Below are 25,341 nucleotides of genomic sequence, written 5' to 3'. Positions count from 1 at the left end.
TTATTAAGCGATGTATTACTGTCTCAGAAAATGTATTGTTAAAAGAAGTTGGGTTTAAAATGATTCATTGTATGTATAAGCCACGAGTTTGCATCTATGCAGCTAAACTGTGTGACTCGGATCGTTGTTTGAAATATCACACTGAAAAGGGAACTTTTTTTCATAGTGTATGGGAATGTACTATGATAAGACAATATTGGGATGAAGTTCTGTCGGACTTAGAAAAGACCTTACAAAAGCGGATGCCCAGAGACCTGAAATTTTGTCTGTTTCAGATTGTCGGTCCCACGATGGCGACTCTTATGGTACCAGACAGGCTGTTCCTGGAAAAAGTTTAGACGGTAGCGCTTCAAGTGCTTACGACGCAATTGATATCCTCAGACCGGCCGAAGTTAGAACATTGGAAGGCACGTGTACATACTTTATTTCTGTATGAACATATATCAGCTAAAACTCAGTCACTAAAAGCCCAGCACCAATGCTCCGATATATGGAGCAGCTATTGGGCGATACTCCCCAATTCCACGAAAGACCTTATAAATAAATGTATAAATCTGACATATGTGGATTCTTCTCGACCTTCGATGACTGGATCCCAGGGATCAGACTGACTCAAAATTGCTGAATAACGAGAATCATTGGAGAGACGGGAGGGGGGAGGGGGAGGGGAACTACCACTGTCTGTTTCGGTATTTACTGTTTCACCAGTTGTCAAATTGTGTGATTGTTCAGGGATTGGCTGCATTATTCATGTTAATTATTTTAAAACTAATAAAGAAATAATAATTTAAAAAAAAGGCGGAACCAAAGGCATCAATGGAGGCATGGAAGGCATCGATGGTGATACCGATGGTATCGCAAGCGGCACTGATGGAATGAGTGACATCGATGGTTGTGTCGGTGGCAGCACTCTTGAAGGTGGAATGGATGTTGGTGTTTCTTCTAGTTCTTCACCCGATGACATGGAAGGTATCGGATCCATGGGGTTCATTGGTTCCATCGGGTCCATCGGTGGAAAGGCACCGATCAATCTTTCCATCCTTGCCAAAAGCAGTGCAAGGGCTGTGGGTATCGGGTCGATGGCCTGAGGAGGAACCGTAAACTACATCGGTGATGATTGAAATCCTCAGAGTGCTTTGCCGATGGCCTCTTGGATCATCCGATCCAATTCCTCATGGAAACCTGGTGCATGAATACTCGGTTCTGGAGTAGGAGGCATTGCTGGTGTAACCAGAGGGACCACCGGTGAAGGTGGAATCTCGGATCCCAGCACCTGTCCCGGTGGGGAACGCCTCAGTGAGCCTGATACCGAAGAGGATGAGGCCTTTTCTGTACGAAGCTTTTTCAACGGTGGCTCAGATGACGTTGATGCGAGGGGCTTGCTTGCGTCGGTGGTCTGAGGCTTCCGGTGGCAGTGTCGATGCTTTTCTTGATGTTCCCCTTGATGTTTTTCCTGAGGTGGAACAGAGGGGGGTCGACATCCGCGGAGTTGTCAACGCCGGATGAATAGCAGCGGTTTCCCGGTGCTGGCATGACGTGGATGGCACTGGCTCAGAGGGCATTGAAGCAATCGATGGAGTCGGGGTTTTAGGCCTAAAGAGAAGACCCATCTTATCAAGCCTAGCCTTGCAACCCTTCAGTGTCATTTGGGCACATTTGGTGCAGGTTAGGACATTGTGGCCGGACCCCAAGCACATCACACAGACCGTGTGAGGGTCAGTGATGGACATCGTTCGAGTGCAGTTGGGACACAGACGAAAACCCGACACCATGGCCTCGACAAAATTTAGTCCCGGTTCGGTCGATGGCTGGTAAGCCTCGAGAGAGAAGCTTGATGGGAATCGACTGCAAATGGGCAAAAAACTTACCGTTCGATTGCAGAGCGATAATACATATACGGGGACCCCTGTGAGGTAAAATTTTTTGAAAATTTTTAAACAAAGTTCTGTGAGGAAAATTCCTGTCAGGAATCTCTGAAGAGCTCCTTAACCCGCGTGGCTACTGCTGCATGGAAAAAAGAAGACAGAAGGGGGACCCCTGCTGATTGCAGGGTCAGTGCACTGCTGAGCATGCCCAGTAGGTGCCAGTCAAAGTTCTAGAAACTTTGACAAAAGTTTTCTGTGATTGGGCTCCATCCTGATGATGTCAACCAGGACTACCATCCTGCTTGTCCTGTGAGAAAGGGCTGTATCTGATAAATAGCCCAATGTTCCGGCACAGCTTGAGGCAGACAGGCTGTATAAATTAATAGTTATGTAAAGGTTATCCTGTTAGGAGGATTTCTAAATATCCAACAATTTAGAATGGATTATTAATTTGTATTAGTGATCTAAAAGACCTTTACAATAAACAATTACAACCTAATGAGTTAATTTTCAAAGGATTTATGAGCATATAAATAGCATATACACACTTTAAGAAGCTTGCATTCATGTACATGCTTTATTATAAACATCAAAAATATGTGTATATGTTTTGGTTTCATGTGCACATTTACCTGTGCAAAAAAAGGATGGTCTAGAGACATTCTGGGCCAGGACCAAAAGGTACACACACAAGTTGCTATTTTATAAGAGATTTATGTTACAATTCTTCCTGTAGCTGTGCCACAGGAGGCCTCTCACCTTTTTCTGTAGGCTGCACCAGGGCCTTGCCTGGACAGTCTATCCCGGTTTTGCTCCATGGCCTGGGAGGCCTTCCTTGCCATCTGGGCCTGCCTGAGGCCTGCCCTGCTTCCTCCTGGACTTTCTGGTTTGGGCCTCGCCCCTTCTTCCTAAGGGGCTGGCCCACAGCTCTTCGCTTTAGTTAGAGGGCCAGCCAGGTGTGGCCCATCTAAACTCCTCCCAGGGAGTTGCCTGCTTCCTGCACTATAAAATGACTTTGCTTTCAGTTCTGCTTTGCCTTGCATTGGAGTTACATGCTCCTGGATGTCTTGCCTACCAGCGCTCCTTCAGGCCTTCGTTGGAGCTCATGTCTCGTCTTGATGTCCGTTGCCTGTTCCTGATGTCTGTGATCCAGTCCTGATGTTCCTCGCCTGTTCCTGATGTCTGTGATCCAGTCCTGATGTTCCTTGCCTGTTCCTGATGTCTGTGATCCAGTCCTGATGTTCCTTGCCTGTTCCTGATGTCCTGTACCCCAGGTTCCTCGTTGCCTCCTTTCTGGCGTATCATGCTGTGGTCCATGACTAGCCCATGGGTAGTGGCTGTGTAGGGCACTCGTGGTACAAGGCCATCTTCACCTGCGCAAGTACTAGCCTCCGGAAGACTTCCGCTTCAGTCCTGAGTTGTCTTAGAATCCTTACTTGCTTCTGTCCCGGTCTTCGGAGTTCCTTGCACTGCGTCCGTCCATGCCTAAGACTCTGACTGAACCTGTGCCATTCCAGTATGGTCCGCGACCAGTCTAGGATGGGCTGTGTAGGACGCGCCTTGGTACAGGCTTCTACCGAATCTTCGCCATGTTCCAGCTTTATCTATTGCACTTCTCATCTAGAGCCTGCTTCGTATGCACACGTGGTCCGCAAACAGCCCATGGGTAGTGGCTGTGTAGGGCGTGCTGCGTCGCAGTCTCAACCCAGTACTTGATCCTGCTTCTGAATACCTTGCCTGCAGTACCTCGTTCCTGAGTCTTCGTCTGTGCACCCAAATACCTCGTTTCTGAGTCATCTGCGCACCCAAGTACCTCGTTCCTGAGTCTACGTCTAGAGTCTCTATGTTTCAGAGCCTTCATCTGCCCTCGTCCATTGTCCGGCCTGCTGCTTCTTGTCATTCCTTGTGGCAGGTCCAAAAGGATTGGGAACGGTCGGAGGACTGTTCAATAACCAACACCTTGTGTTGGCTCCAGAGGCATGCAGGTCCGGCAGAGGGTCAGACCGTCCATCTCAACCCATGCTGGGACATGCCTCGCCACCCTCGGTGCTGCCTTGGACTTCTCTGGGGTCGTGCCGGGGCCCAAGGGCCCACAATCCCCTCAGGATGGGATCGCTCTCCTAGCATTCCCTAACAGAATGCAAGGCCTTCTCAAACAGGAAGGCCAATCATAACAATTCATGTAAATACATCAGGCAACTTATTTGTGCAATTTTACACCTGCTAATTAACTAGCACAACTGATATCAGACTTGATTGCTATTTCTGGGTGAGAGGTATGGGTGAAATGTGGAAAGTTCAGTAAGTAGTGTTAGGAAGGTCTCAGTGAACTGGAGATGGACTAGGCAAACTAATGGAAGTATTGGAAAACTGTGGTTTCAAGTATATACACATATTTTAACATATACCTACAGACGAGTCCAATATCAGTTGTGCAAGTTAATTAGCAGATGTAAGAACATAAGAACATGCCATTCTGGGTCAGACCAAGGGTCCATCAAGCCCAGTTTCCTGTTTCCAACAGTAGCCAATCCAGGCCATATGTACCTGGCAAGTACCCAAAAACTAAGTCTATTCCATGCTACTGTTGCTAGTAATAGCAGTGGCTATTTTCTAAGTCAACTTAATTAATAGCAGGTAATGGACTTCTCCTCCAAGAACATATCCAATCCTTTTTTAAACACAGCTACACTAACTGCACTAACCACATCCTCTGGCAACAAATTCCAGAGTTTAATTGTGCGTTGAGTAAAAAAGAACTTTCTCCGATTAGTTTTAAATGTGCCACATGCTAACTTCATGGAGTACCCCTTAGTCTTTCTATTATCCGAAAGAGTAAATAACTGATTCACATTAACCTGTTCTAGACCTCTCATGATTTTAGACACCTCTATCATATCCCCCCCTCAGCCATCTCTTCTCCAAGCTGAAAAGTCCTAACCTCTTTAGTCTTTCCTCATAGGGGAGCTATTCCAAAAAGTTGAATGATGCATTTCCATAAAGCTCTTATAAAACAACAACATGTGCAGGTACACATACAAGTTATATTTTTTTCACGCATAAAACATACATGCATTTGTTTGTAAAATTGGTAAAGTATGTGCTTTGAATGCATTGCAAACATTCAAGCATACTGAAACATATGCGCGTATGTTGGGAGTGGATATATGCATATTTTACAATCTGTGTAGACCAGATACATGCAGATTATAAAATACTATAGTAGACCACTACACGTGCATATACACACATACTTTATATAGGGCCACACAGAGATCTTTGAAAATTATTCTTTAAGAGTGGACAGATATAGAGCATCAGGAATGGTACAGAAAACAGAGTATGTAGAAAAGTCCCATCTGGCCTACATATCACATTACTTTCCTATTCCTATATTATAATTTTTAATCCCTTATTCTTAATAAAATGTTTAGCTTTCAGAAAGCCTAATCTGTCAACATCTGACCCAGGAGATGAGGTCTGTGTCCAGATACCCCTGCATCTCTACCAAAACAGGGAAGATATCATTCAACTCAGAGCCTAGGAAGAATGTGGAGAATAAGAGAGACTTATTGGAAATATTTGCACATATGATTGGTTTTAAAGTATTATAATCCCATTAATTACAAAAATGTCATAAATTCTAAATATAGTATTGGAAATAATACAAAAAAAAAGGATCCCAAGGGATAAAATGTCAGTGTGGGTTCCAAAACAATTCATTACTCATTTCTATTTAAGGCAGAGCTTCCCAAACCTCTCCTGGGGACCCCATAGCCAGTCAGGTTTTCAGGATATGCACAATGAATATGCATGAGATAAATTTAAATATACTGAGTCTCCCTTGCATGTAAATTTATCTCAATCATATTCAGTGCAGATATCCTGAAAACCTGACTGGCTATTGGGTCCCCGGGATAGGCTTGGGAAGCCTTACTTTAAGGTGTCTAAATTTCAATGCCTTTCTCTAGATAAGTCTGAAAAATTCAGAGTTCAAATCAAATCAGTTGGATTCACCCTGGTTTGACAGAATTTTGGGATTTCATTCAGATCCGTTGAGGAAATATATCAAAATTTCCCCACCAGATCTAGGAAAATTCGAAAGAATCCTGAAAAGAATCTGAAGTGGATTCAGAAAATTTGACTAATTAGGCATGGCTGTGACAAAATCTCATTCCATTTTGTGAATTTCCTTTAAAAAGGGTTTCATACACGATTTGATGATGCTGACATTTTTCCAGGTTTAACAAATTGTTTAAATAAATTCCAAACAAACAGGATAGCCCCACATTAACTTTTTCACATTTTTATAATTAACTTTAAATAGCAATTTTAACCATTTTTATTACAAAAACACTTTGTATTTGAAAAGCATCAGTAATTTATCTTACATTAAATCATTTATATTAAGAGCACATTCCTATATTAAATCTCTGCACATTATTGCATTAAATTTCCACAGAGTGCACAATTCTATAAAACTTGTTGAATTTATACAAAAATGTACTAAAACACAGTCACATCAATCAAATTCTCATAAAACCAATCATAACCCTGCAAACCTGTATCATGCAAGATTAGAACAGAGTCACAGGGAAATTTTCTTTCAATGGTGAAGAACGAATGTTATATGATATTCTCTTCTTTTTAACACAGTTTTTAACAAGTGTTTTCAATGGGATGTTGCAATTGCTCCTTCAAAGGTATAAATTTTGCTCAGTGTTCACAAGGGCGTCCCCCTGAGATGACATCATCCGCTGCTGATATTTAAAGATCTGTGAAATGCTAGCTAATGGAGTTAGCAAAGGTTTACCTACGGGGTAAGGATTGATACCTAGCTACTCTGCCTCCTCGGACTTAACAGAGGTACCCGCTCCTCGGGGGCCTTGCTCTCTCTTTGTTTCAGGTTACAGATGGAACCGGTACTCGCTCCTCGAGGGCCTATGTTCCTGGACTACCTGCTGCTTCTCTTCTGCCTTGAAGTATTCGCTACCTGCTACATTTGTGAGTTACCACCTCTCTCTCAGAGCTTTCCCTGGAACCAGGTACTCGCTCCTCGAGGGCCTAATTCTTTCCAGCTCCTGAGCTTCGCTGGGATCATTGTGAGAGTGTGTTCTTCTAAGTTCTGTTCATGAACTCTGCTTACCCTGCCTACTCACTATCTACAGTTCTCAACAGCTCAGCCATCCAGCGATTGTTGTTCCAGTATCTGAGGGACTGCAGCCCAGCCGGGCACTTCAGCTCACTACTGCCACCTCTGGTGGTTCTCTAAACCAGTTTAATAAAAAAACTATTGTGTGTCTGTCTCCATACTCCGAGCCTAGCCGGTGGCACCTCTCGGAGTCTTCTCCCAGGGGTGTGGTCATCTGCCACTGGCCCAAGGATCCACCCACAACTATCTTCAATACTAGCAGCTTGCTATCTCCAGCAAGATGATAGTATAGACTGTAGGGATGTGAATCGTTTTAGGACGATTAAAATTATCGTCCGATAATTTTAATATCGTCTTAAACCGTTATGGAACACAATACAATACAGATTCTAACGATTTATCGTTATAAATCGTTAGAATCGTGAGCCGGCACACTAAAACCCCCTAAAACCCACCCCCGACCCTTTAAATTAAATCCCCCACCCTCCCGAACCCCCTCCAAATAACTTAAATAACCTGCGGGTCCAGCGGCGGTCCGGAACGGCAGCGGTCCGGAATGGGCTCCTGCTCCTGCATCTTGTCGTCTTCGGCCGGCGCCATTTTCCAAAATGGCGCCGAAAATGGCGGCGGCCATAGACGAAAAAGATTGGACGGCAGGAGGTCCTTCCGGACCCCCGCTGGACTTTTGGCAAGTCTCGTGGGGGTCAGGAGGCCCCCCACAAGCTGGCCAAAAGTTCCTGGAGGTCCAGCGGGGGTCAGGGAGCGATTTCCCGCCGCGAATCGTTTTCGTACGGAAAATGGCGCCGGCAGGAGATCGACTGCAGGAGGTCGTTCAGCGAGGCGCCGGAACCCTCGCTGAACGACCTCCTGCAGTCGATCTCCTGCCGGCGCCATTTTCCGTACGAAAACGATTCGCGGCGGGAAATCGCTCCCTGACCCCCGCTGGACCTCCAGGAACTTTTGGCCAGCTTGTGGGGGGCCTCCTGACCCCCACGAGACTTGCCAAAAGTCCAGCGGGGGTCCGGAAGGACCTCCTGCCGTCCAATCTTTTTCGTCTATGGCCGCCGCCATTTTCGGCGCCATTTTGGAAAATGGCGCCGGCCGAAGACGACAAGATGCAGGAGCAGGAGCCCGTTCCGGACCGCTGCCGTTCCGGACCGCCGCTGGACCCGCAGGTTATTTAAGTTATTTGGGGGTGGGGGATTTAATTTAAAGGGTCGGGGGTGGGTTTTAGGGGGTTTTAATGTGCCGGTTTTTCGATTTTTTAATGATTTTCACGATTTTTCACGATATTTTACCCCCCCAAACGGCAACAATACGATTCCCTCCCCCTCCCAGCCGAAATCGATCGTTAAGACGATCGAGGACACGATTCACATCCCTAATAGACTGCTACCCAGCAGTCCATCAATCAGATTGCTATGCCCCTAGCAACTCCAACAACAGATTCCTCTACAGATTGCTCCTCCTAGCATGACATCCCTAATGGATTGCTATTCTCAGCACTCCAACCATAACAGATTGCATCTCTGCAGTCTAACTCCTTAATAGATTGCTAACTGCGCAGTCTAACTCCTAACACTGACAGAGATCAGCCATTAATGAATCTAATTTTCACAAATTTTGTTCAGTGTCCTCTACTTTTTGGTACAGTTAAAGGCAAGACCAGTAAAAGAATCTAGGATGTTTTGTTTATTAGGGATGTGAATCGGGCTTCGGACGATTGAAAATATCATCGATATTTTCAAAATCGTCAGAAATCGATAGGAAAACGATAGGAAAACCCCACGATATAGATCGTGGGGGTTCTCTTATCGTTTTGGGGGAGGGCGGGAAAAACGGCACACAAAAATAACCCCTAAACCCACCCCAACCCTTTAAAACTAATCCCTTTGCTTCCCCCACCCTCCCGACCCCCCCCCCCCCCCAAAACATTTTACAGGTACATGGTGGTCCAGTGGGGGTCCCGGGAGCGATCTCCCGCTCCTGGGCCGTCGGCTGCCACTAATCAAAATAGCGCCGAGGGCCCTTTGCCCTTACCATGTGACAGGGTATCCGTGCCATTGGCCGGCCCCTGTCACATGGAAGGAGCACTGGATGACCCGCGCCGTTTTTAAAGATGGCGCCGGCCATCCAGTGCTCCCTCCATATGACAGGGGTCGGCCAATGGCACGGATACCCTGTCACATGGTAAGGGCAAAGGCCAACAGCGCCATTTTATTAGTGGCAGCCGACGGCCCGAGAGCGGGAGATCACTCCTGGGACCCCCACTGGACCACCAGGTACCTGTAAAATGTTTTTTGGGGGGTCAGGAGGGTGGGGGAAGCAAAGGGATTAGTTTTAAAGGGTCGGGGTGGGTTTTTTGTTTATCGGCTCGGGTGCAGCCAATAAACAAAACCGCGATCGGGCCCGATGGAAAAAACCCACATGTGAAACGGAACCGGAATCCGAACCGATTCCAGTTCCGATTCACATCTCTGTTGTTTATAGAATCTGAGACATTTTTGTATCTCTTTTCTCTTAATCTTGATTGTGGCTGCAGTAGTTCTTATGGAAAAGATATCTTATCTAAAAGCAGCTCTTCTCTATGGTCACATTAGAAATCTTATATATTCCAGTTTTATATACCCCTACACTGCAGCGTTTCAGCAAGAATTGCCTGCATCAGGGGGTCAGATTAATCTTGGAAATCTAAAACCGCATTCATCGCAAACCACCACATCTCTATTCCACCTTCAGAGCCACATTGTCCAGCTATTCCATTTCTCTGCCCACAGCACAGCAACCAGCAAAAACATCTGCAGCTTTCATTGAATGGATTTAAATATGTCTCTCTTCTGGGACTGTACTTACAATAATTTAGAACCACTACCTTCAAAAAGACAACCGGCAAGGTGTCCGAAGCCTTTATTAAACCAAGGTGTATGCTGGCTTGTGCCAAAAGATTGGCTATTTATAACATACACATGTATATGCGCACATGGTAAAAAAAAATAGGCTATATGCATGTACATGTGTGCACAGTTTTATATGGATGTGCACATGTATGCACAAATGCCGCCTCTACCGCATTAAGGGGTAGATTTTCAGACGAGCGCGAATAGCCTACTTTTGTTTGCGCTCCAGGCGCAAACAAAAGTACGCTGGATTTTAGTAGATACGCGCGTAGTCGCGCGTATCGGCTAAAATCCTGGATCGGCGCGCGCAAGGCTATCGATTTCGTATAGCCTGCGCGCGCCGAGCCGCGCAGCCTACCCCCGTTCCCTCCTAGGCCGCTCCGAAATCGGAGCGGCCTAGAAGGGAACTTTCCTTTGCCCTCCCCTCACCTTCCCCTCCCTTCCCCTACCTAACCCACCCGCCCGGCCCTGTCTAAACCCCCATCCTACCTTTGTCGGGGGATTTACGCCTCCCAGAGGGAGGCGTAAATCCCCGCGCGCGAGCGGGACTCCTGCGCGCCGGGCCGCGACCTGGGGGCGGGTACGGAGGGCGCGGCCGCGCCCCCGGACCGCCCCGAGCCGTAGCCACGCCCCCGTACCCGCCCCCAAAACGCTGCCGACACGCCCCCGCAACGCCGCACGCTCCGGCCCCGCCCCCGACACGCCTCCCGACACGCCCACTCCGAAAACCCCGGGACTTACGCGAGTCCTGGGGTTCTGCGCGCGCCAGTGAGCCTATGTAAAATAGGCTCACCGGCGCGCAGGGCCCTGCTCGCGTAAATCCGCCCGGTTTTGGGCGGATTTACACGAGCAGGGCTCTGAAAATCCGCCCCTAAGTGGGGGGAATTTTATAAGGGACACGCACTGACTCAATTACCAGTTTTCCCAGTTCGCTCCCAGTTCACCCAGGTAATGGATAGGACTTCCTTGTTAAATAGCCTCCCTTTTGCCCTGTTAGCACCAGCCCTTAAACTCCGCTGACTAGTCTATTTTTGAAATTGTATTACTTTTTATTTGATTACTATCCATGGCAGTAGTAAAGTTACTCAGCAGGGGACCCCAACACGCATATTTCATGTTAAAGTCCCAGAACACCCATGTCCCTCCCATGCCCCACCCAGACCATGCCCACACCCCGCCCCTTTTTTCAACTTCTTATTTGTGCGCATACTGAGAGATACGTACATACGCGGACGCCTTTTAAAATCCATGCAGTCCACTGGCCCAACGTTTGCGCATATCTCCCAGCTTTGGTGCATGTAGGGCTTTCAAAATTCACCCCAAAATGTATTTCTTTTCTTCCCTCTCAGATCATTCTTTAATTCCACTTCTTCATCCTACTAGGCCTATATTTAGTGAGACTTTCCTTAAGAGAGTCTAACTGTAGCTCAGCTTCAGGAACTCTGCAAAAAAATGGAGCAAATAACTTTATATATATCTTTCTTTCCCTCTAAAGGCATTATCATGTCACACTAATATGAGTTTGTTTGCATAACAAACCTTTGGTTAACTACATTGAAATGTTGGCTTGCACAATTATTTGAAATGCCTTATTTATTGATTTACTTATAAAATTGAAGTACTATACCTTTAAGGTCTGCATGAGTATGTCTGTATTTAATAGAGGTGTAGTTTTGCAAAGCAATTATTGATTATTTAGATACAAAGGCAAACAGAACTTCACTGAGACAAACCTTTGATGCTAGTTCCTCAGGATCCTTCTTTTCTAGGAATCCAGAAATGTTTGGACGTTCACGATTGTTGAGATCGATACTCCAGATGTATTGCAACGTTAGTAGCAAATTTCCATAAGCTACCATAAAAGGTGAGCTAACCATGGCATACTTTCTTCTGTCTCGAATCATCCACAGAGCACAGGACCAGATCAATAACACAAAGGTTAACCAGCTGTGATACGTGATGCTCCAAGCCTGAAAGGGGATGACAATTCGAGAGTGTAGAGTAGTCTCTGTCCAGCAACAAATTATAAATTGTGCTGAAGATTTTAATAAATCAGACATTGCATTTGGCAGAAATCATTTCTTGCATGTAAATCTCAGCTGTGTTGTTATGAAGACCTTATCCTATGTAAGTATTCAGGGGACAATTTTCAAACTATCCATTAGGAGCAAAATTTGCAGGTACCAACCGGTAATTTTCACTTTGAAAACTATGAGGGGGTATAAAATATCTGCAGATTTTTGCACGTGATTTTCACATGGATAAAATTTCTATGGAAAATAATGCATGAAGAGTTAAAAATAAAATCTACACGCTTTTTTCCCAGTGCTACCAAAAACACCTCTCCCTCAGTCCAGCTAAAAGCATACATACATGGAACCTGTGTATATTTTCAGCCAAATTAACTGAAGGTAATTTTCAGACTATCTATTTACCAGGGTAAATGTCTTTGAAAATGACCCTCTTAAAATGTTTTTATTAGACAATCTATATTGCTAACATTTTAAATTAAAAACATCTGATTTTCACTGTTTACTTCCCCCTCAGTATTGAATACTCATAAATTTATAACAGTGCTTTCGCTTGCATTCATGGGGATATCAGAAATTTAAATTAATCTCATTCGCTTTTCTTGGGGAGAACAATTTTCAAAAGCTACTTACCCAGATAAAAGGATAGTATGAAAATTACCCAGTCTGTATTCGGGTAAAAGTTGGTGCATTATTCCACTACACACCTACCGTACTTTGCTCGCATTTTTATGGACACTTCTCATGTGATATATCTGGGTCTTGGGGAAGACTCACTGCAATATGATAATGCCGTGCAGTGAGTTCTGGGACACAAAGCAGCAACTGCAGAATCAGGAGAGCTTGTGGCTGCCAGGATGTCCGGAGGAGCGAATTTTGTTCTGTAATCAGTTTGGGGTTCTTCAGAATTATAGGAAGGCTCTATGATTCTCCCAGTGATTCAAGATTGAGTGCCCTACCCTCTTTGATTAAATCACGTATAGTGATTTAGACTAGTGTTAGTCTGTTAGTCTGTGATGGTTCAGATGGATTATTCATTATCTGCTACTTCTAAGGACATTTCTTCTTTGGCAGAGTCAGTCAAAATTCTGGCTAATAAACATGAGGTGAATTTCAAGGATTCCAATAAGAAAATTATAGAGATACATGAAGAGATGAAGGTAATTAAAGATGTTAATGTGTCTTAGATTCAGGATAAGATTCTGACTCAAAGTTTTAGAGTATTTAGAAAATATGATTAGACAGCTTAATTTACACTTTATTAATTTTCCAAGAACATTTCGGCTTGCATCAGTGGAAATTCTAAAAAAATATTTCACGGAGATCTTGGCTAGTCCAATGGAAGCTGTCCCGCTACTAAATAAAGTGTATTATTTACCTGCTAAGAGAAGATTAACTTCAGTTTAGAGTGATGGCCATAATTCAGTGGAAGTTTCTTAGAGGTATTGACTCTGTAGAATTTGATAGAGCTATGTTGTTGGCATTTTTCATGTTTAAAGAAGATTTGAACTTACTCTTTTGGACATATTTCCAAAAGGCCTCAGAAAAATTAATGGGGCAGCATATTAAAATCTTCCAGATGTTACTAGATCAACTCAAAAAAAAATCCTTTTTGGAATTTTTAGCATTTAAGAAGTTGGATGGTCCAACTGTAAATAGAGGAGGAAATGATAATGGGATTGGTTGAGATAATAGCATTGGTTCCTCGATCTCCACTAGTGCCATTTCTTTTCTTTTACATTGATAATGAGTGTTCTCTCTGTATCTTCTTTTTTCCTCCTTTTCTTTCTTTAATTCATGGACTAGAAGTTGAGTGATTTTTTAAATTTTCTTAATATATTTCGATTTTGTTTATCTGGGTAATCTCAACATTTTTGTTAACAAGTTTTACTTGTGATAATGTTGTAAAATTGCTATAAATAAACATTTTTATAAAAAAGCACATTTAAACCTGTGTTGATTTTCAAAGTACCACTTATGCACATAAAACTGAGTTTTATGCACACAAATCACTATAAAAATCAGGTCATATTTTTATTTTATTCATTTAAAATATTTATGTTGCATCAGAGGTGGACCCTTGGGCTGAGGTGGGGTTGATGCAACCCTTAGGCAAGGACCTAGGGGTCCCCACCATCAGCAGGTGGAGTGGGCTGAAGCTAGAGGCTGCTGGAGCTTCACCTAGAGGCCAGCAGGACGTAGGTGGATCTCGAGGTTAGCTAGATGTGGAAGGTGATTCAGCCCAGAGATGCCGGTAGATGGCATAGTCCTATCCTGGACAGGATTCAGTACTGGAACTCAGGCGCCAAAGGAACAATAAGTAACTGGAGGCGCTCAAGCAAAAGAAGGCCTCAGCCTTGTAAGTCCATGTCCAGAGGATAGGTCGAGGGGAGGCGTCACTGACAGGCGAGGATCAGAGCCAGTGGCAAGTGGAAGTTGTGGCAAGCAATGTAGAACTCTGGACAGAAGAAAGTCTGTAGCTTAGTCGTTCAAAGGGTCAGGACACAGAGAAGGCAGGTATAGTCAATCAAGGTGTTGTGTTTGAGGCATTGTGGACTCTTGGTCACTGCAGTGATGATTTTGCCCATGGGGAGGAGCCCCGCGGGGAACTGCAGTGATAGGCTGAAGTAATGAACAAACACAGAATGGATGGAGGCTTTATTGTACTGCTGTAATAGATGATGTAGGAGGTAGGCACTGAGGTCTGCGAAGTGCCAATATGTTCAATGAGCCCCGGATGTAGAATCTCACCCAGATGATATGATAGTCAGTAGCCCGCAGTCCAGCGATGCCATTGCTGATAGGTGGTATAGGAGCACTGGATCGTAGAGGTACTCACAGGAATAGGTGGCTTCCTGGTGGTGGAATGAAGGGACCAAGGTCTGCGGTACAGGATATGAGAAGATAGGCCCTTGAGGAGTGAGTACCTGAAGTCCAATATCCTGAGTGGAGATTATACACCCCGCTGTTGAGCTGAAAGGCACCATTAGATGAATCGAGTTTACATGATTACGATTTTTCATATGCAAATCAAGATACAGTTCCACTGCGGATTAATTTTAAATGATACTACATCATAAAGTTGGAAGCTTTGAATGGTTTTGAGTCCAATTGAATTTTTAAGCCCCTGAGGCAGCCATTTTAAGAGCGGTGAAACTCAGCCTGAGTCGAACATTTGTTTTATACGTCTCCACCACAATAAAGAATTGAAAAAGACTTTGGCATCTATCCCTTTTGTTGTCCTATCGTCCAGATAAGCCAAGACTTTGGTATAAAGTAGATCTCTAAAAAGTTTGTTCATCATTCGTTGGAATACTGCGGATGCGTTACAGAGGCCAAAGGGCATCACCAAGTATTCGTAGTGACTATCCCTGGTGTTAAAGGCAGTTTTCCAAATGTCAACGGGGCGGATACTCACCAGGTTATACGCCCCGTGTAAATCCAGCTTCGTGAACATAAGAACATAAGAACATAAGAAATTGCTATGCTGGGTCAGACCAAGGGTCCATCAAGCCAGGCCACAAGAACCTGGCAATTACCCAAACACTAAGAAGAACCCATGCTACTGATACAATTAATAGCAGTGGCTATTCCCTAAGGGGCGGATTTTCAGAGCCCTGCTCGCGTAAATCCGCCCAAAACCGGGCGGATTTACGCGAGCAGGGCCCTGCGCGCCGGGAAGCCTATTTTACATAGGCCTCCCGGCGCGTGCAGAGCCCCGGGACTCGCGTAAGTCCCGGGGTTCTCCGAGGGGGCGTGTCGGGGGCGGGCCCGGTCATCGCGGCGTTTCGGGGGCGTGTCGGCAGCGTTTTGGGGGCGGGTACGGGGGCGTGGCTACGGCCCGGGGCGGTCCGGGGGCGTGGCCGTGCCCTCCGTACCCGCCCCCAGGTCGCGGCCCGGCGCGCAGGAGGCCCGCTGGCGCGCGGGGATTTACGCCTCCCTCTGGGAGGCGTAAATCCCCCGACAAAGGTAAGGTGGGGGTTTAGACAGGGCCGGGCGGGTGGGTAAGGGAGGGGAAGGTGAGGGGAGGGCAAAGGAAAGTTCCCTCCGAGGCTGCTCCGATTTCGGAGCGGCCTCGGAGGGAACGGGGGTAGGCAGCGCGGCTCGGCGCGCACCAGCTATACAAAATCAATAGCCTTGCTTGCGCCGATCCAGGATTTTAGTGGATACGTGCGGCTCCGCGTGTATCTACTAAAATCAGGCGTACTTTTGCTTGAGTCTGATGCGCAAGCAAAAGTAGGCCTATTCGCGCTTTTTGAAAATCTACCCATAAGTATAATTGATTAATAGCCATTAATGGACTTCTCCTCCAAGAACTTATCCAAACCTTTTTTGAACCCAGCTACACTAACTGCACTAACCACATCCTCTGGCAACAAATTCCAGAGCTTTATTGTGCGTTGAGTGAAAAAGAATTTTCTCCGATTAGTCTTCATGGAATGCCCCCAAGTCCTTCTATTATTCAAAAGTGTAAATAACCAAGTCACATCTATTCGTTCAAGACCTCTCATGATCTTAAAGACCTCTATCATATCCCCCCTCAGCCATCTCTTCTCCAAGCTGAACAGCCCTAACCTCTTCAGCCTTTCCTCATAGGGGAGCTGTTCCATCCCCTTTATCATTTTGGTTGCCCTTCTCTGTACCTTATCCATCGCAACTATATCTTTTTTGAGATGCGGCGACCAGAATTGTACACAGTATTCAAGGTGTGGTCTCACCATGGAGCGATATAGAGGCATTATGACATTTTCCATTCTATTAACCATTCCCTTCCTAATAATTCTTAACATTCTATTTGCTTTTTTGACTGCTGCAGCACACTGAGCCAACGATTTTAAAGTATTATCCACTATGATGCCTAGATCTTTTTCCTGGGTGGTAGCTCCTAATATGGAACCTAACATTGTGTAACTACAGCAAGGGTTATTTTTCCCTATGTGCAACACCTTGCACTTGTCCACATTAAATTTCATCTGCCATTTGGATGCCCAATATTCCAATCTTGCAAGGTCCTCCTGTAATGTATCACAGTCTGCTTGTGATTTAACTACTCTGAATAGTTTTGTATCATCCGCAAATTTGATAACCTCACTTATCGTATTCCTTTCCAGATCATTTATATATATATTGAAAAGCACCGGTCCAAGTACAGATCCCTGAGGCACTCCACTATTTACCCTTTTCCACTGAGAAAATTGACCATTTAATCCTACTCTTTTAACCAGTTTGTAATCCATGAAAGGACATCGCCTCCTATCCCATGACTTTTTAGTTTTCATAGAAGCCTCTCACAAGGGACTTTGGATTTTCAGAAGGTGTTTGACAAATACACTACATCTACTGGTTCACCTTTATCCACATGTTTATTAACCCCTTCAAAAAAATGATGCACATTTGTTAAGCAAGACTTCAATTGGGTAAATCCATGTTGATTGTGTCCCATTAAATCATGTCTTTCTATATGCTCTACGATTTTGATCTTGAGAATGGTTTCCACTATTTTTCCCGGCACGGAAGTCAGGCTCACTGGTCTCTAGTTACCCGGATCACCCCTGGAGCATTTTTTAAATATTGGGGTTACATTGGCCACCCTCCAGTCTTCAGGTATAATGGATGATTTTAATGATAGGTTACAAATTTTAACTAACAGATCAGAAATTTCATTTTTTAGTTCCTTCAGAATCCTAGGATGCATACCATCCTGTCCAGGTGATTTGCTACCCTTTAGTTTGTCAATCTGGCCTACTACATCTTCCAGGTTCACAGTGATTTTGTTCAGTTCGTCTGACTCATCACCCCTGAAAACCATCTCCGGAACTGGTATCTCCTCAACATCCTCATTAGTAAACATGGAGGCAAAGAATGAATTTAGTCTTTCTGCAATGGCCTTATCTTCCCATTTTGAATACTGGTAATACGGCCCGAGTGCAGGAGGTCGCTCCCGGACCCCCGCTGGACTTTTGGCAAGTCTTGTGGGGGTCAGGAGGCCTCCCCAAGCTGGCCAAAAGTCCCTGGGGGTCCAGCGGGGGTCCAGGAGCGATCTCCTGCACTCAGGCCGTATTGCCAATATTCAAAATGGCGCCGGCGCTACCTTTGCCCTGTCACATAGTAAGGGCAAAGGGCCATCGGCACCATTTTTTTTTAGCGCAGCCGATGGCCTGGGAATGGGGGATCGCTCCCCGCGGCCCCCCTGGACCACCAGGTATGGTCGGGAGAGTGGGGGAGGCTAAGGGGGTAATTTTAAAGGGTCGGGGTGGGTTTTGTTTATCGGTGCGGGCCTCACTAAAAAAAATTAGTGATGTGAATTGGAATTGGAACCGATCCCAATTCACATCTCTAACGATCAGATCCCCCCCCCCCCCCCCCCCCGCCGAACCCGATAGTTTAAAACGATCGGGCACACGATTCACATCCCTAGTGTCTATTGATCAAGATTTAGAAAAATTGAAAGATCTTTCTCTGTCTCTTATCATCAATGTCTCAAGTACTCATAATCAGGTTATGTTTACAATTGGCAAAAGAGACCTTTATATGATTGGGTAACTGATGTCTGGTGTGACAGTGTGCTTCTTTCCCATTTTATCTGATGCAAGGATAAATAGCTATTTTCAATGGAAACTGGAGTAACTTTTGTATCATCTTTTTGAAATTGTGTCATAGATTAATACTAAATACAAGAACGTAAGAACATAAGACTTACCATACTGGGTCAGACCAAATGCCTATCAAGCCCAGTATCCTGTTTGCAACTGTAGCCAATCCAGGTCAAAAGTAACTGGCAGGATCCCCAGGGATAGATAGATTCCAAGCTGCTTATCCCAAGAATAAGCAGTGGATTTTTGCAACTCTACCTTAATAATGGATAATGGACAGCTAAATAAATAGCTTTCCCTACTTCCTCTGGCAATGAATTCCAGAGCTTAATTATGCAGAGTAAAAAAATATTTTCTCTAATTAGTTTAAAATGTATAACCTAGCAACTTCATTGTGTGTCCCTTAGTCTTTATACAGTTTGAAAGAGTAGACAACTGATTAACTTTTACTCATTCTATTCCACTCATTTTAAAGACCTCTATCATATATCTCCTCAGCTGAACCTTCTCCAAACTGAAGAGTCCTTATCTCTTTAGCCTTTCCTCATAGGGGAATTGATCTATCCCCTTTATCATTTTGGTCACCCTTTTTGCACCTTTTCTAATTCTGCTATATCTTTTTTTGAGATGTGGTGACCAGAACTGTACACAATACTCAAGATGATGTTGTACCATGGAGTGATACACAGGCATTATGATATTCTGTTTATTCTCCATTCCTTTCCTAATAATTCCTTGCATTCTATTTACAATACACAGCATTTTCAAGAAAATTGAGATCATACATACCATCATTGAAATAAGGGCACATATGTAACTTTGCTTCAAAACAAAGTGAAACACAGCAACCATGGCATGCACTTTAATATTTTCTTTTTCTTCTATAACATTTTCTTCTTCATCATCTTCTTCTTCCTCCTCTTCTCCATTTTCTTCTTCCTCTTTCTTTTCTAAAAGGACAAATATTTACATTGTATTTCATATATTCAATGTAATTAATGTAAGTCCCTGTGATACCCTTGGAGCAGTCTAAGACAGGAGAAGGTTGGAGAACAGACCAGGCTGAAGTCTGTTCTGCTTTTCAACAGTTTAATTACAACAAGTTCAGCAATACAGAATCAAAATGGCTGCTTACCTCAGCATACTGACAATGCAAGAACAGTTTTCAATGAGAGCACAGCACTCCATTACAGCTTCCTTCTTCTCCCTGGGGCCTGTCTAACTCTCTCAGGGCCTCATCTTTGTATCCCTTTCCTCAGGGAAACACCCCCACCCGAGGGTCCCTTTCCTGTCTGTCTTAAGGTGGACCGGGCCAGATAGCTGGAGCCGGTCCGTTAAGGCAGTCTGAGGCTCTCTGTCATATACTCTATCACATTCCCTTGCCCTCAGCTCAATCTTCCTTAGTCCCTTCAGTTTGCAAATTGGCAACATGCGCTCCCCAGCTGAGGTTGGAAGCATCGGTGGTATGGGTTATTTGAGGATTTGCAGTCTGGAAAGGTAAGCTTTAGAGGAGATTGCTCTGATTTTTCCACCAAGCCAGAGACTGACAAAGTGGGTCGGTGATGTGGACAATGGTTGATAGTGGTTGAACGGATTGAGTCCATTGTGACCTTAGAGTCCACTGCATGACTCTCATGGCCAAGCAGGCCATTAGGGTAACATGCACCGAGGATGCCATATGCCTCAGCAAGATGAGGAAATGGAATGCAGTTGAACGTTGTTGAGACTGTAGCTGGTGTGCGAGAGAAGTGAGAGTGAGAGCTCGCTTTCGAGACAGAAATGCCTTTGCTTTGAAGGTGTCCAAGTCTGCCCCTATGAATGACAAACTTTAAGATAGGACTAAGCAGGATTTTGTGTAATTGATGAGAAATCCTAGGGAGATCAGAGTGTGTAAGGTAGGACATAGGGACGACAGAGCAGCTTGCTGAGTGAGAGCCCTGATCAACCAATCGTCGAGATAGGGGTAGACATGAACACCTTGGGTCCTGAGGAAGGCTGCTACTACTACGAGACACTTGGTGAAAACTCGTGGTGCAGATGCTAGGCCAAATGGGAGCACTCGGTACTGATAGTGCTTTGGGCCTACCAGGAATCTCAGAAATCTGCGATGAGACGGAGTGATGGCTATGTGTGTGTAAGTGTCCTGGAGGTCTGGAGAGCAGAGCCAGTCTTCTCTTTGCAGAAGGGAAGGAGGGATCCCAAGGTTACTATCTTGAACTTTTCTCATTGGAGGTACTTGTTGAGGGCATGTAGGTCCAAAATTGGACGAACGCCGCCTGACTTTTGGGGATTAGAAAGTACCAGGAATAAAATCTGAGGCCCTGTTGGAAGTAGGGCACTGGTTCGATTGCTCTGGATGGAAGGAGGAGGGAGACTTCCTGTTCCAGGAGTAGTGAATGGTCTGATGTTCCCCACGTCAGCCGAGGTGGGGAATCCGGGTGTGATGGAGAGAAAGTTCAGGTGATAACCTTGAGAGATTATGGCAAGGACCCACTGGTCCGAGGTGATTGTGTGCCATATGTTGTTGAAATGGCACAATTGACCTCCCACTGGTACATGCGGAAGTGGAACCTGGCTGCTGCTCTCTATGCAGGAGTCAAAAACCGGATGCAGGGCCCGGCTGAGGAGCTGCCTGTGGTTTTGGCTTTCGAGATTGTTGGGACTGGGCCTTCTGGAAAGGCTTCATGGAGCGACCTCTAGACGGTGGGTGGATAGGACTTCCTTGATGGTAGAATGACTTTTTGGAGTCCTTCCTGAATGGTTGTTTGGCTGGATATTCAGAAGGCATCAGAGAGTTGGCGAAGAGTCTCATGATGATCCTTGAGCCAAGCCACTATTTGTTGGAACTGTTCACTAAACAGATTGTCCCCAATGAAAGGTAGATCGGACAATCTGTCCTGGACTTCAGGACATAGGTCCGAAGACTTAAGCCAGGCCCATCTTCTTGCAGAAATAGCAGCTGCAAAAACCCTGGAAGCGGTGTCAAAGATGTCATAAGAAGACCTTATTTCATGTTTTCCCGCTTCAAAACCTTTGTGAACCAGGGTTTGTAGCTGCTCCTGGAATTGCTGAGGCAGGGACTCTGCAAAGTCCTGTATTTGCTTGAATAGGACCCTATTGTACTGGGTCATATAAAGTTGGTAAGAGGCGACCCGAGAGATAAGCATTGATCCCGGGCAGACATGCTGACCAATGGCATCCAGGAATTTCTGCTCCTTGCCTGGAGAGAAGGAAGAATGAGGTTTTGAGCACCAGGCCTTCTTTTGGACAGACTCAACAACCACAGACTGGTAATCCAATTGAGGTTTTTGGAACCCTGGAGCTGACTGGACCAAATATGTGGTATCTGCTTTCCAGTTGACTGGTGGCCCACCGAACCAGGGTGTTTCCAATTATTTTTGAGAAGATCCAAAAGAACTTGATGGATAGGGATGGAGGCGATTTCTTTGGGAGCATCCAGAAATTGTAACAGCTCCATCGTCTGATGTCAATCGTCCTGTTAAGTCTGTAGTTGGAAAGGAACTTACTCAGACATTTCCTTCACAAAATTGATGAAGGACAAGTCCTCTGGAGGAGAATGTTTCCTGCTTTCTGTAGGAGAGGGTGGTGATGGTAAATCATTGGTGTCCGTGGACGAGTCATCGGTCCATGTATCATAAGGATCACCACCGGTTCCTGTAGGAACCTTAGAGGGACGGGACAAAGGTATCCCTGAAGGTCCTGGCCTAGGCTCCGAAGGCATTGAGGGAGTCACCGGAGGCATCGATGAAGGCATCAAGGGCATCGATGGACGGATCGGCGGCACCGATGACAGTAACGGTATCGATGATGTCGATTGTAGAGGCATCGGCAGGACTCCTGATGAAGATGAAATGGTGTTTCTCCTCCCAATGACAGAGGAAGTGGAGAGGGTGCTGGAACCATCTGTGACCCCAGATCCATCGGAGGAAAAGTGGCTATAAGCGCTTCCTTCCTAGACAGCAGCAGTGCCAGTGCTACCGAAATGGGATCAGTGGTCAGTTCGGGAATCGGCACCGGCTTGCATCGGAGGAACCTAGAATCTTTGCATCATTACCCGTCCGGGTAATGATGTATTGGCGATGGTCCGTCGGCTGTGAGCACTGAAACGGGTTCCGATGGCCCTTTGCCCTTACTATGTCCGGGTGGGGTGGAGCAATGGCAGCAGTAGGTCCTCTGACATAGTAAGGACAAAGGGCTTGCCGGCTGCCAGTCCTGAAAATGGCGCCGGAGGGGCCCTCGCCCTCTACTATGTCCACATGGGCTACTGCCGCCATTGGTGTCCCCGAGTGGCATAGTAAGGGAAAGGGCCGTCGGCGCCATGTTGATTGCTGGCAGCCGGACGGCTGTAGTGCAGGAGATGTGTCCCGGACAGGTCCTGGCCCCCCGCTGGAGCCTCCCGGACTTCTGTCAGGTTTTCTGTGTGTTGTGAGAGCCTGGGAAGTACATAAATTTGGCATGTGTGTGGGGGGTGTGAGGAGGGTGGTTTGTGTGTGTTGGGAGGCTGTGGGAAGTAAATCAATTTGGCATGTGTGTGGGGGGTTGTGAGGAGGGTGGTGGGTGTATTTTATCTGTAAAGGAAATAGTTATCTTCCGGTGAAAAAAGTGCGAGAATGTGTTAAAATGGAAGTGAAACGTGGACCTGGACTGGTGAAATGATTAGTGTAGCGTGTGTTAGTGTAAGGTGAAACAGATGGCGCTTACGTCCAGCAGATGTCGCTGTTTTCTGGAAAAAAAATCTTATAAACCTATTTTACCTGTCACAGGTGTGACATATCTGTAATGTAAGTACAGAAGAACCTTCCTGTATGCGAAATGAAAGTTGTGTCCAAATTTGAAAGCAATCAGTTAAGTGGTTTCTGAGATAGCGATTTTGTCCAAACTATTTAACATTTTTATTTATATAGATTTCCAACTTTTATATACCTTACACTTAGCAAAAGCTGACCCAAACCGTGCACAACACAGTTAAAATATACAATAATAAAAATACAACAAAAAAAATCATTAAAACTACAATAAAAGCAGGAGTAACTTACCTAATTAAACATTAAAAGATCCACCTAATTACTATCTCTGAGATTCAACCAGATATCTTTTTCCGGATGAACTCAAACTGAGTTCATTTCACATTGCTTCAGTGCACAATTTTCAAACTGTTCGCACTGATACAAAGTCCACATATACTTTTTACCTGCAGACTTTGCAGCAGTTTTCAAAACTTTTTACTAATATGCTTAAGTACAACACCTTAAGCAAAAAACTTTTACTGTAAAATACAGATGGCCATGACTTCCTTACACACAGGAGTATGCCCAAACTTTCACTCTGAAGCTTGCCATAGGTAGAAAGTACTTGTGAACATGTGTCCTTGCTTTTTGTCCAAGTACTTTTTCATGGAAAATAAAGTGTATAGATCTAAAAATGCAATCAATGCACACTATTTTCCTCCCCCAACCTCAAAGCTTCCCTGGAAATGCTGTGTCTAAATGTAGCAAAAAGTACATGCTTTGTGGAACACCATACATGCTTTTAGCAGTGTTGAAGAGGGCAATTTTCAGACAGTTAATTTACTAGAGATGTGAATCGTGTGCCCGATCGTTTTAACGATCAGGTTCGGATGGAGGGAGAAATAAATCGGATCGTTAGAGATGTGAATTGGAATCGGTTCCGATTCCAATTCACATCGTTAATTTTTTAGTGAGGCCTGAGCAGATAAAAAAAAACCCCACCCCGACCCTTTACAAATGACCCCTTTGCTCTCCCACCCTCCCCAAACCCCCCCCCCCCCCAAAATGTTAAATTACCCTGGTGGTCCAGTGGAGGGGGGGGGGGGGGGGGTGTCTCGGTGCGATCTCCCGCTCTCGGGCCATCGGGCGCCATTTTGGCTACCACTGATAAAAATGGCGCCGATGGCCCGATAAAAAAAAAACCCACCCCGACCCTTTACAAATTACCCCTTTGCTTCTCCCACCCTCCCAACCCCCCCCCAAAAAACCTTTTACATGTACCTGGTGGTCTAGCGGGGGGTCCGGGAGCCATCCCTTCAATCATACCCTCGGTGCTGGACTGGTTTCAAAATGGCGCCGATCGCCTTTGCCCTCACTTGTCACAGGGCGACCGTCGCTCCCTGTGACATAGTGAGGGCAAAGGCGATCGGCGCCATTTTGAAACCAGTCCAGCCGGCACCGGCACCGAGGGTATGATTGAAGGGATGGCTCCCGGACCCCCCGCTAGACCACCAGGTACATGTAAAAGGTTTTTGGGGGGGTCGGGAGGGTGGGAGAAGCAAAGGGGTAATTTGTAAAGGGTCGGGGTGGGTTTTTTTTTATGGGCCATCGGCACCATTTTTATCAGTGGTAGCCAAAATGGCGCCGATGGCCCGAGAGCGGGAGATCGCGCCGGGACCCCCCCCCCCACTGGACCACCAGGTAATTTAACATTTTGGGGGGGTTGGGGGGGGAGGGTAAAGGATTGGTTTTAAAGGGTCAGGTGGGTTTAGGGGTTGTTTTGGTGTGCTGGTTTTCCCGCCCTCCCCCCAAATAATTCCCGTACTCGATTTAACGATTTTTCACGATAAATCGAGGGAATTCCTATTGTTCGAGTCCCTTACCGATTAATGACGATTTTAAAATTATCGGACGATAATTTAAATCGTTAAAAAACGATTCACATCCCTATAATTTACACGTGTAAAGCAGAGTTGCTTACCTGTAAAAGGCATTCTCCGGACAGCAGGATTAGTCCTCATTCATGGGTGACATCATCATATGGAGCCCAGACACA

At 45.4% G+C, this 25,341-nt stretch overlaps 1 protein-coding gene across 1 annotated transcript in view; it reads right to left on the bottom strand.

The window, feature by feature from the left end:
• Nucleotides 1–25,341, bottom strand: part of PIEZO2 (piezo type mechanosensitive ion channel component 2) — a 1,301,103-nt gene that overhangs the window by 622,490 nt on the left and 653,272 nt on the right. The window contains exons 12-13 of the mRNA XM_029587157.1: nt 19,327–19,487; nt 11,648–11,884 (exon numbers count right to left, since the gene is read on the bottom strand). Of these exons, the coding sequence (XP_029443017.1) occupies nt 11,648–11,884; nt 19,327–19,487 (398 nt within the window). The remainder of the gene's footprint in view (nt 1–11,647; nt 11,885–19,326; nt 19,488–25,341) is intronic.

Source organism: Rhinatrema bivittatum, chromosome 2 (assembly GCF_901001135.1).
Source record: "Rhinatrema bivittatum chromosome 2, aRhiBiv1.1, whole genome shotgun sequence".
Taxonomy (NCBI): Eukaryota; Metazoa; Chordata; class Amphibia; order Gymnophiona; family Rhinatrematidae; genus Rhinatrema; species Rhinatrema bivittatum.
The sequence above is the reverse complement of the archived record's forward strand: the minus strand, read 5'-3'. Positions and strand labels throughout refer to the sequence as shown.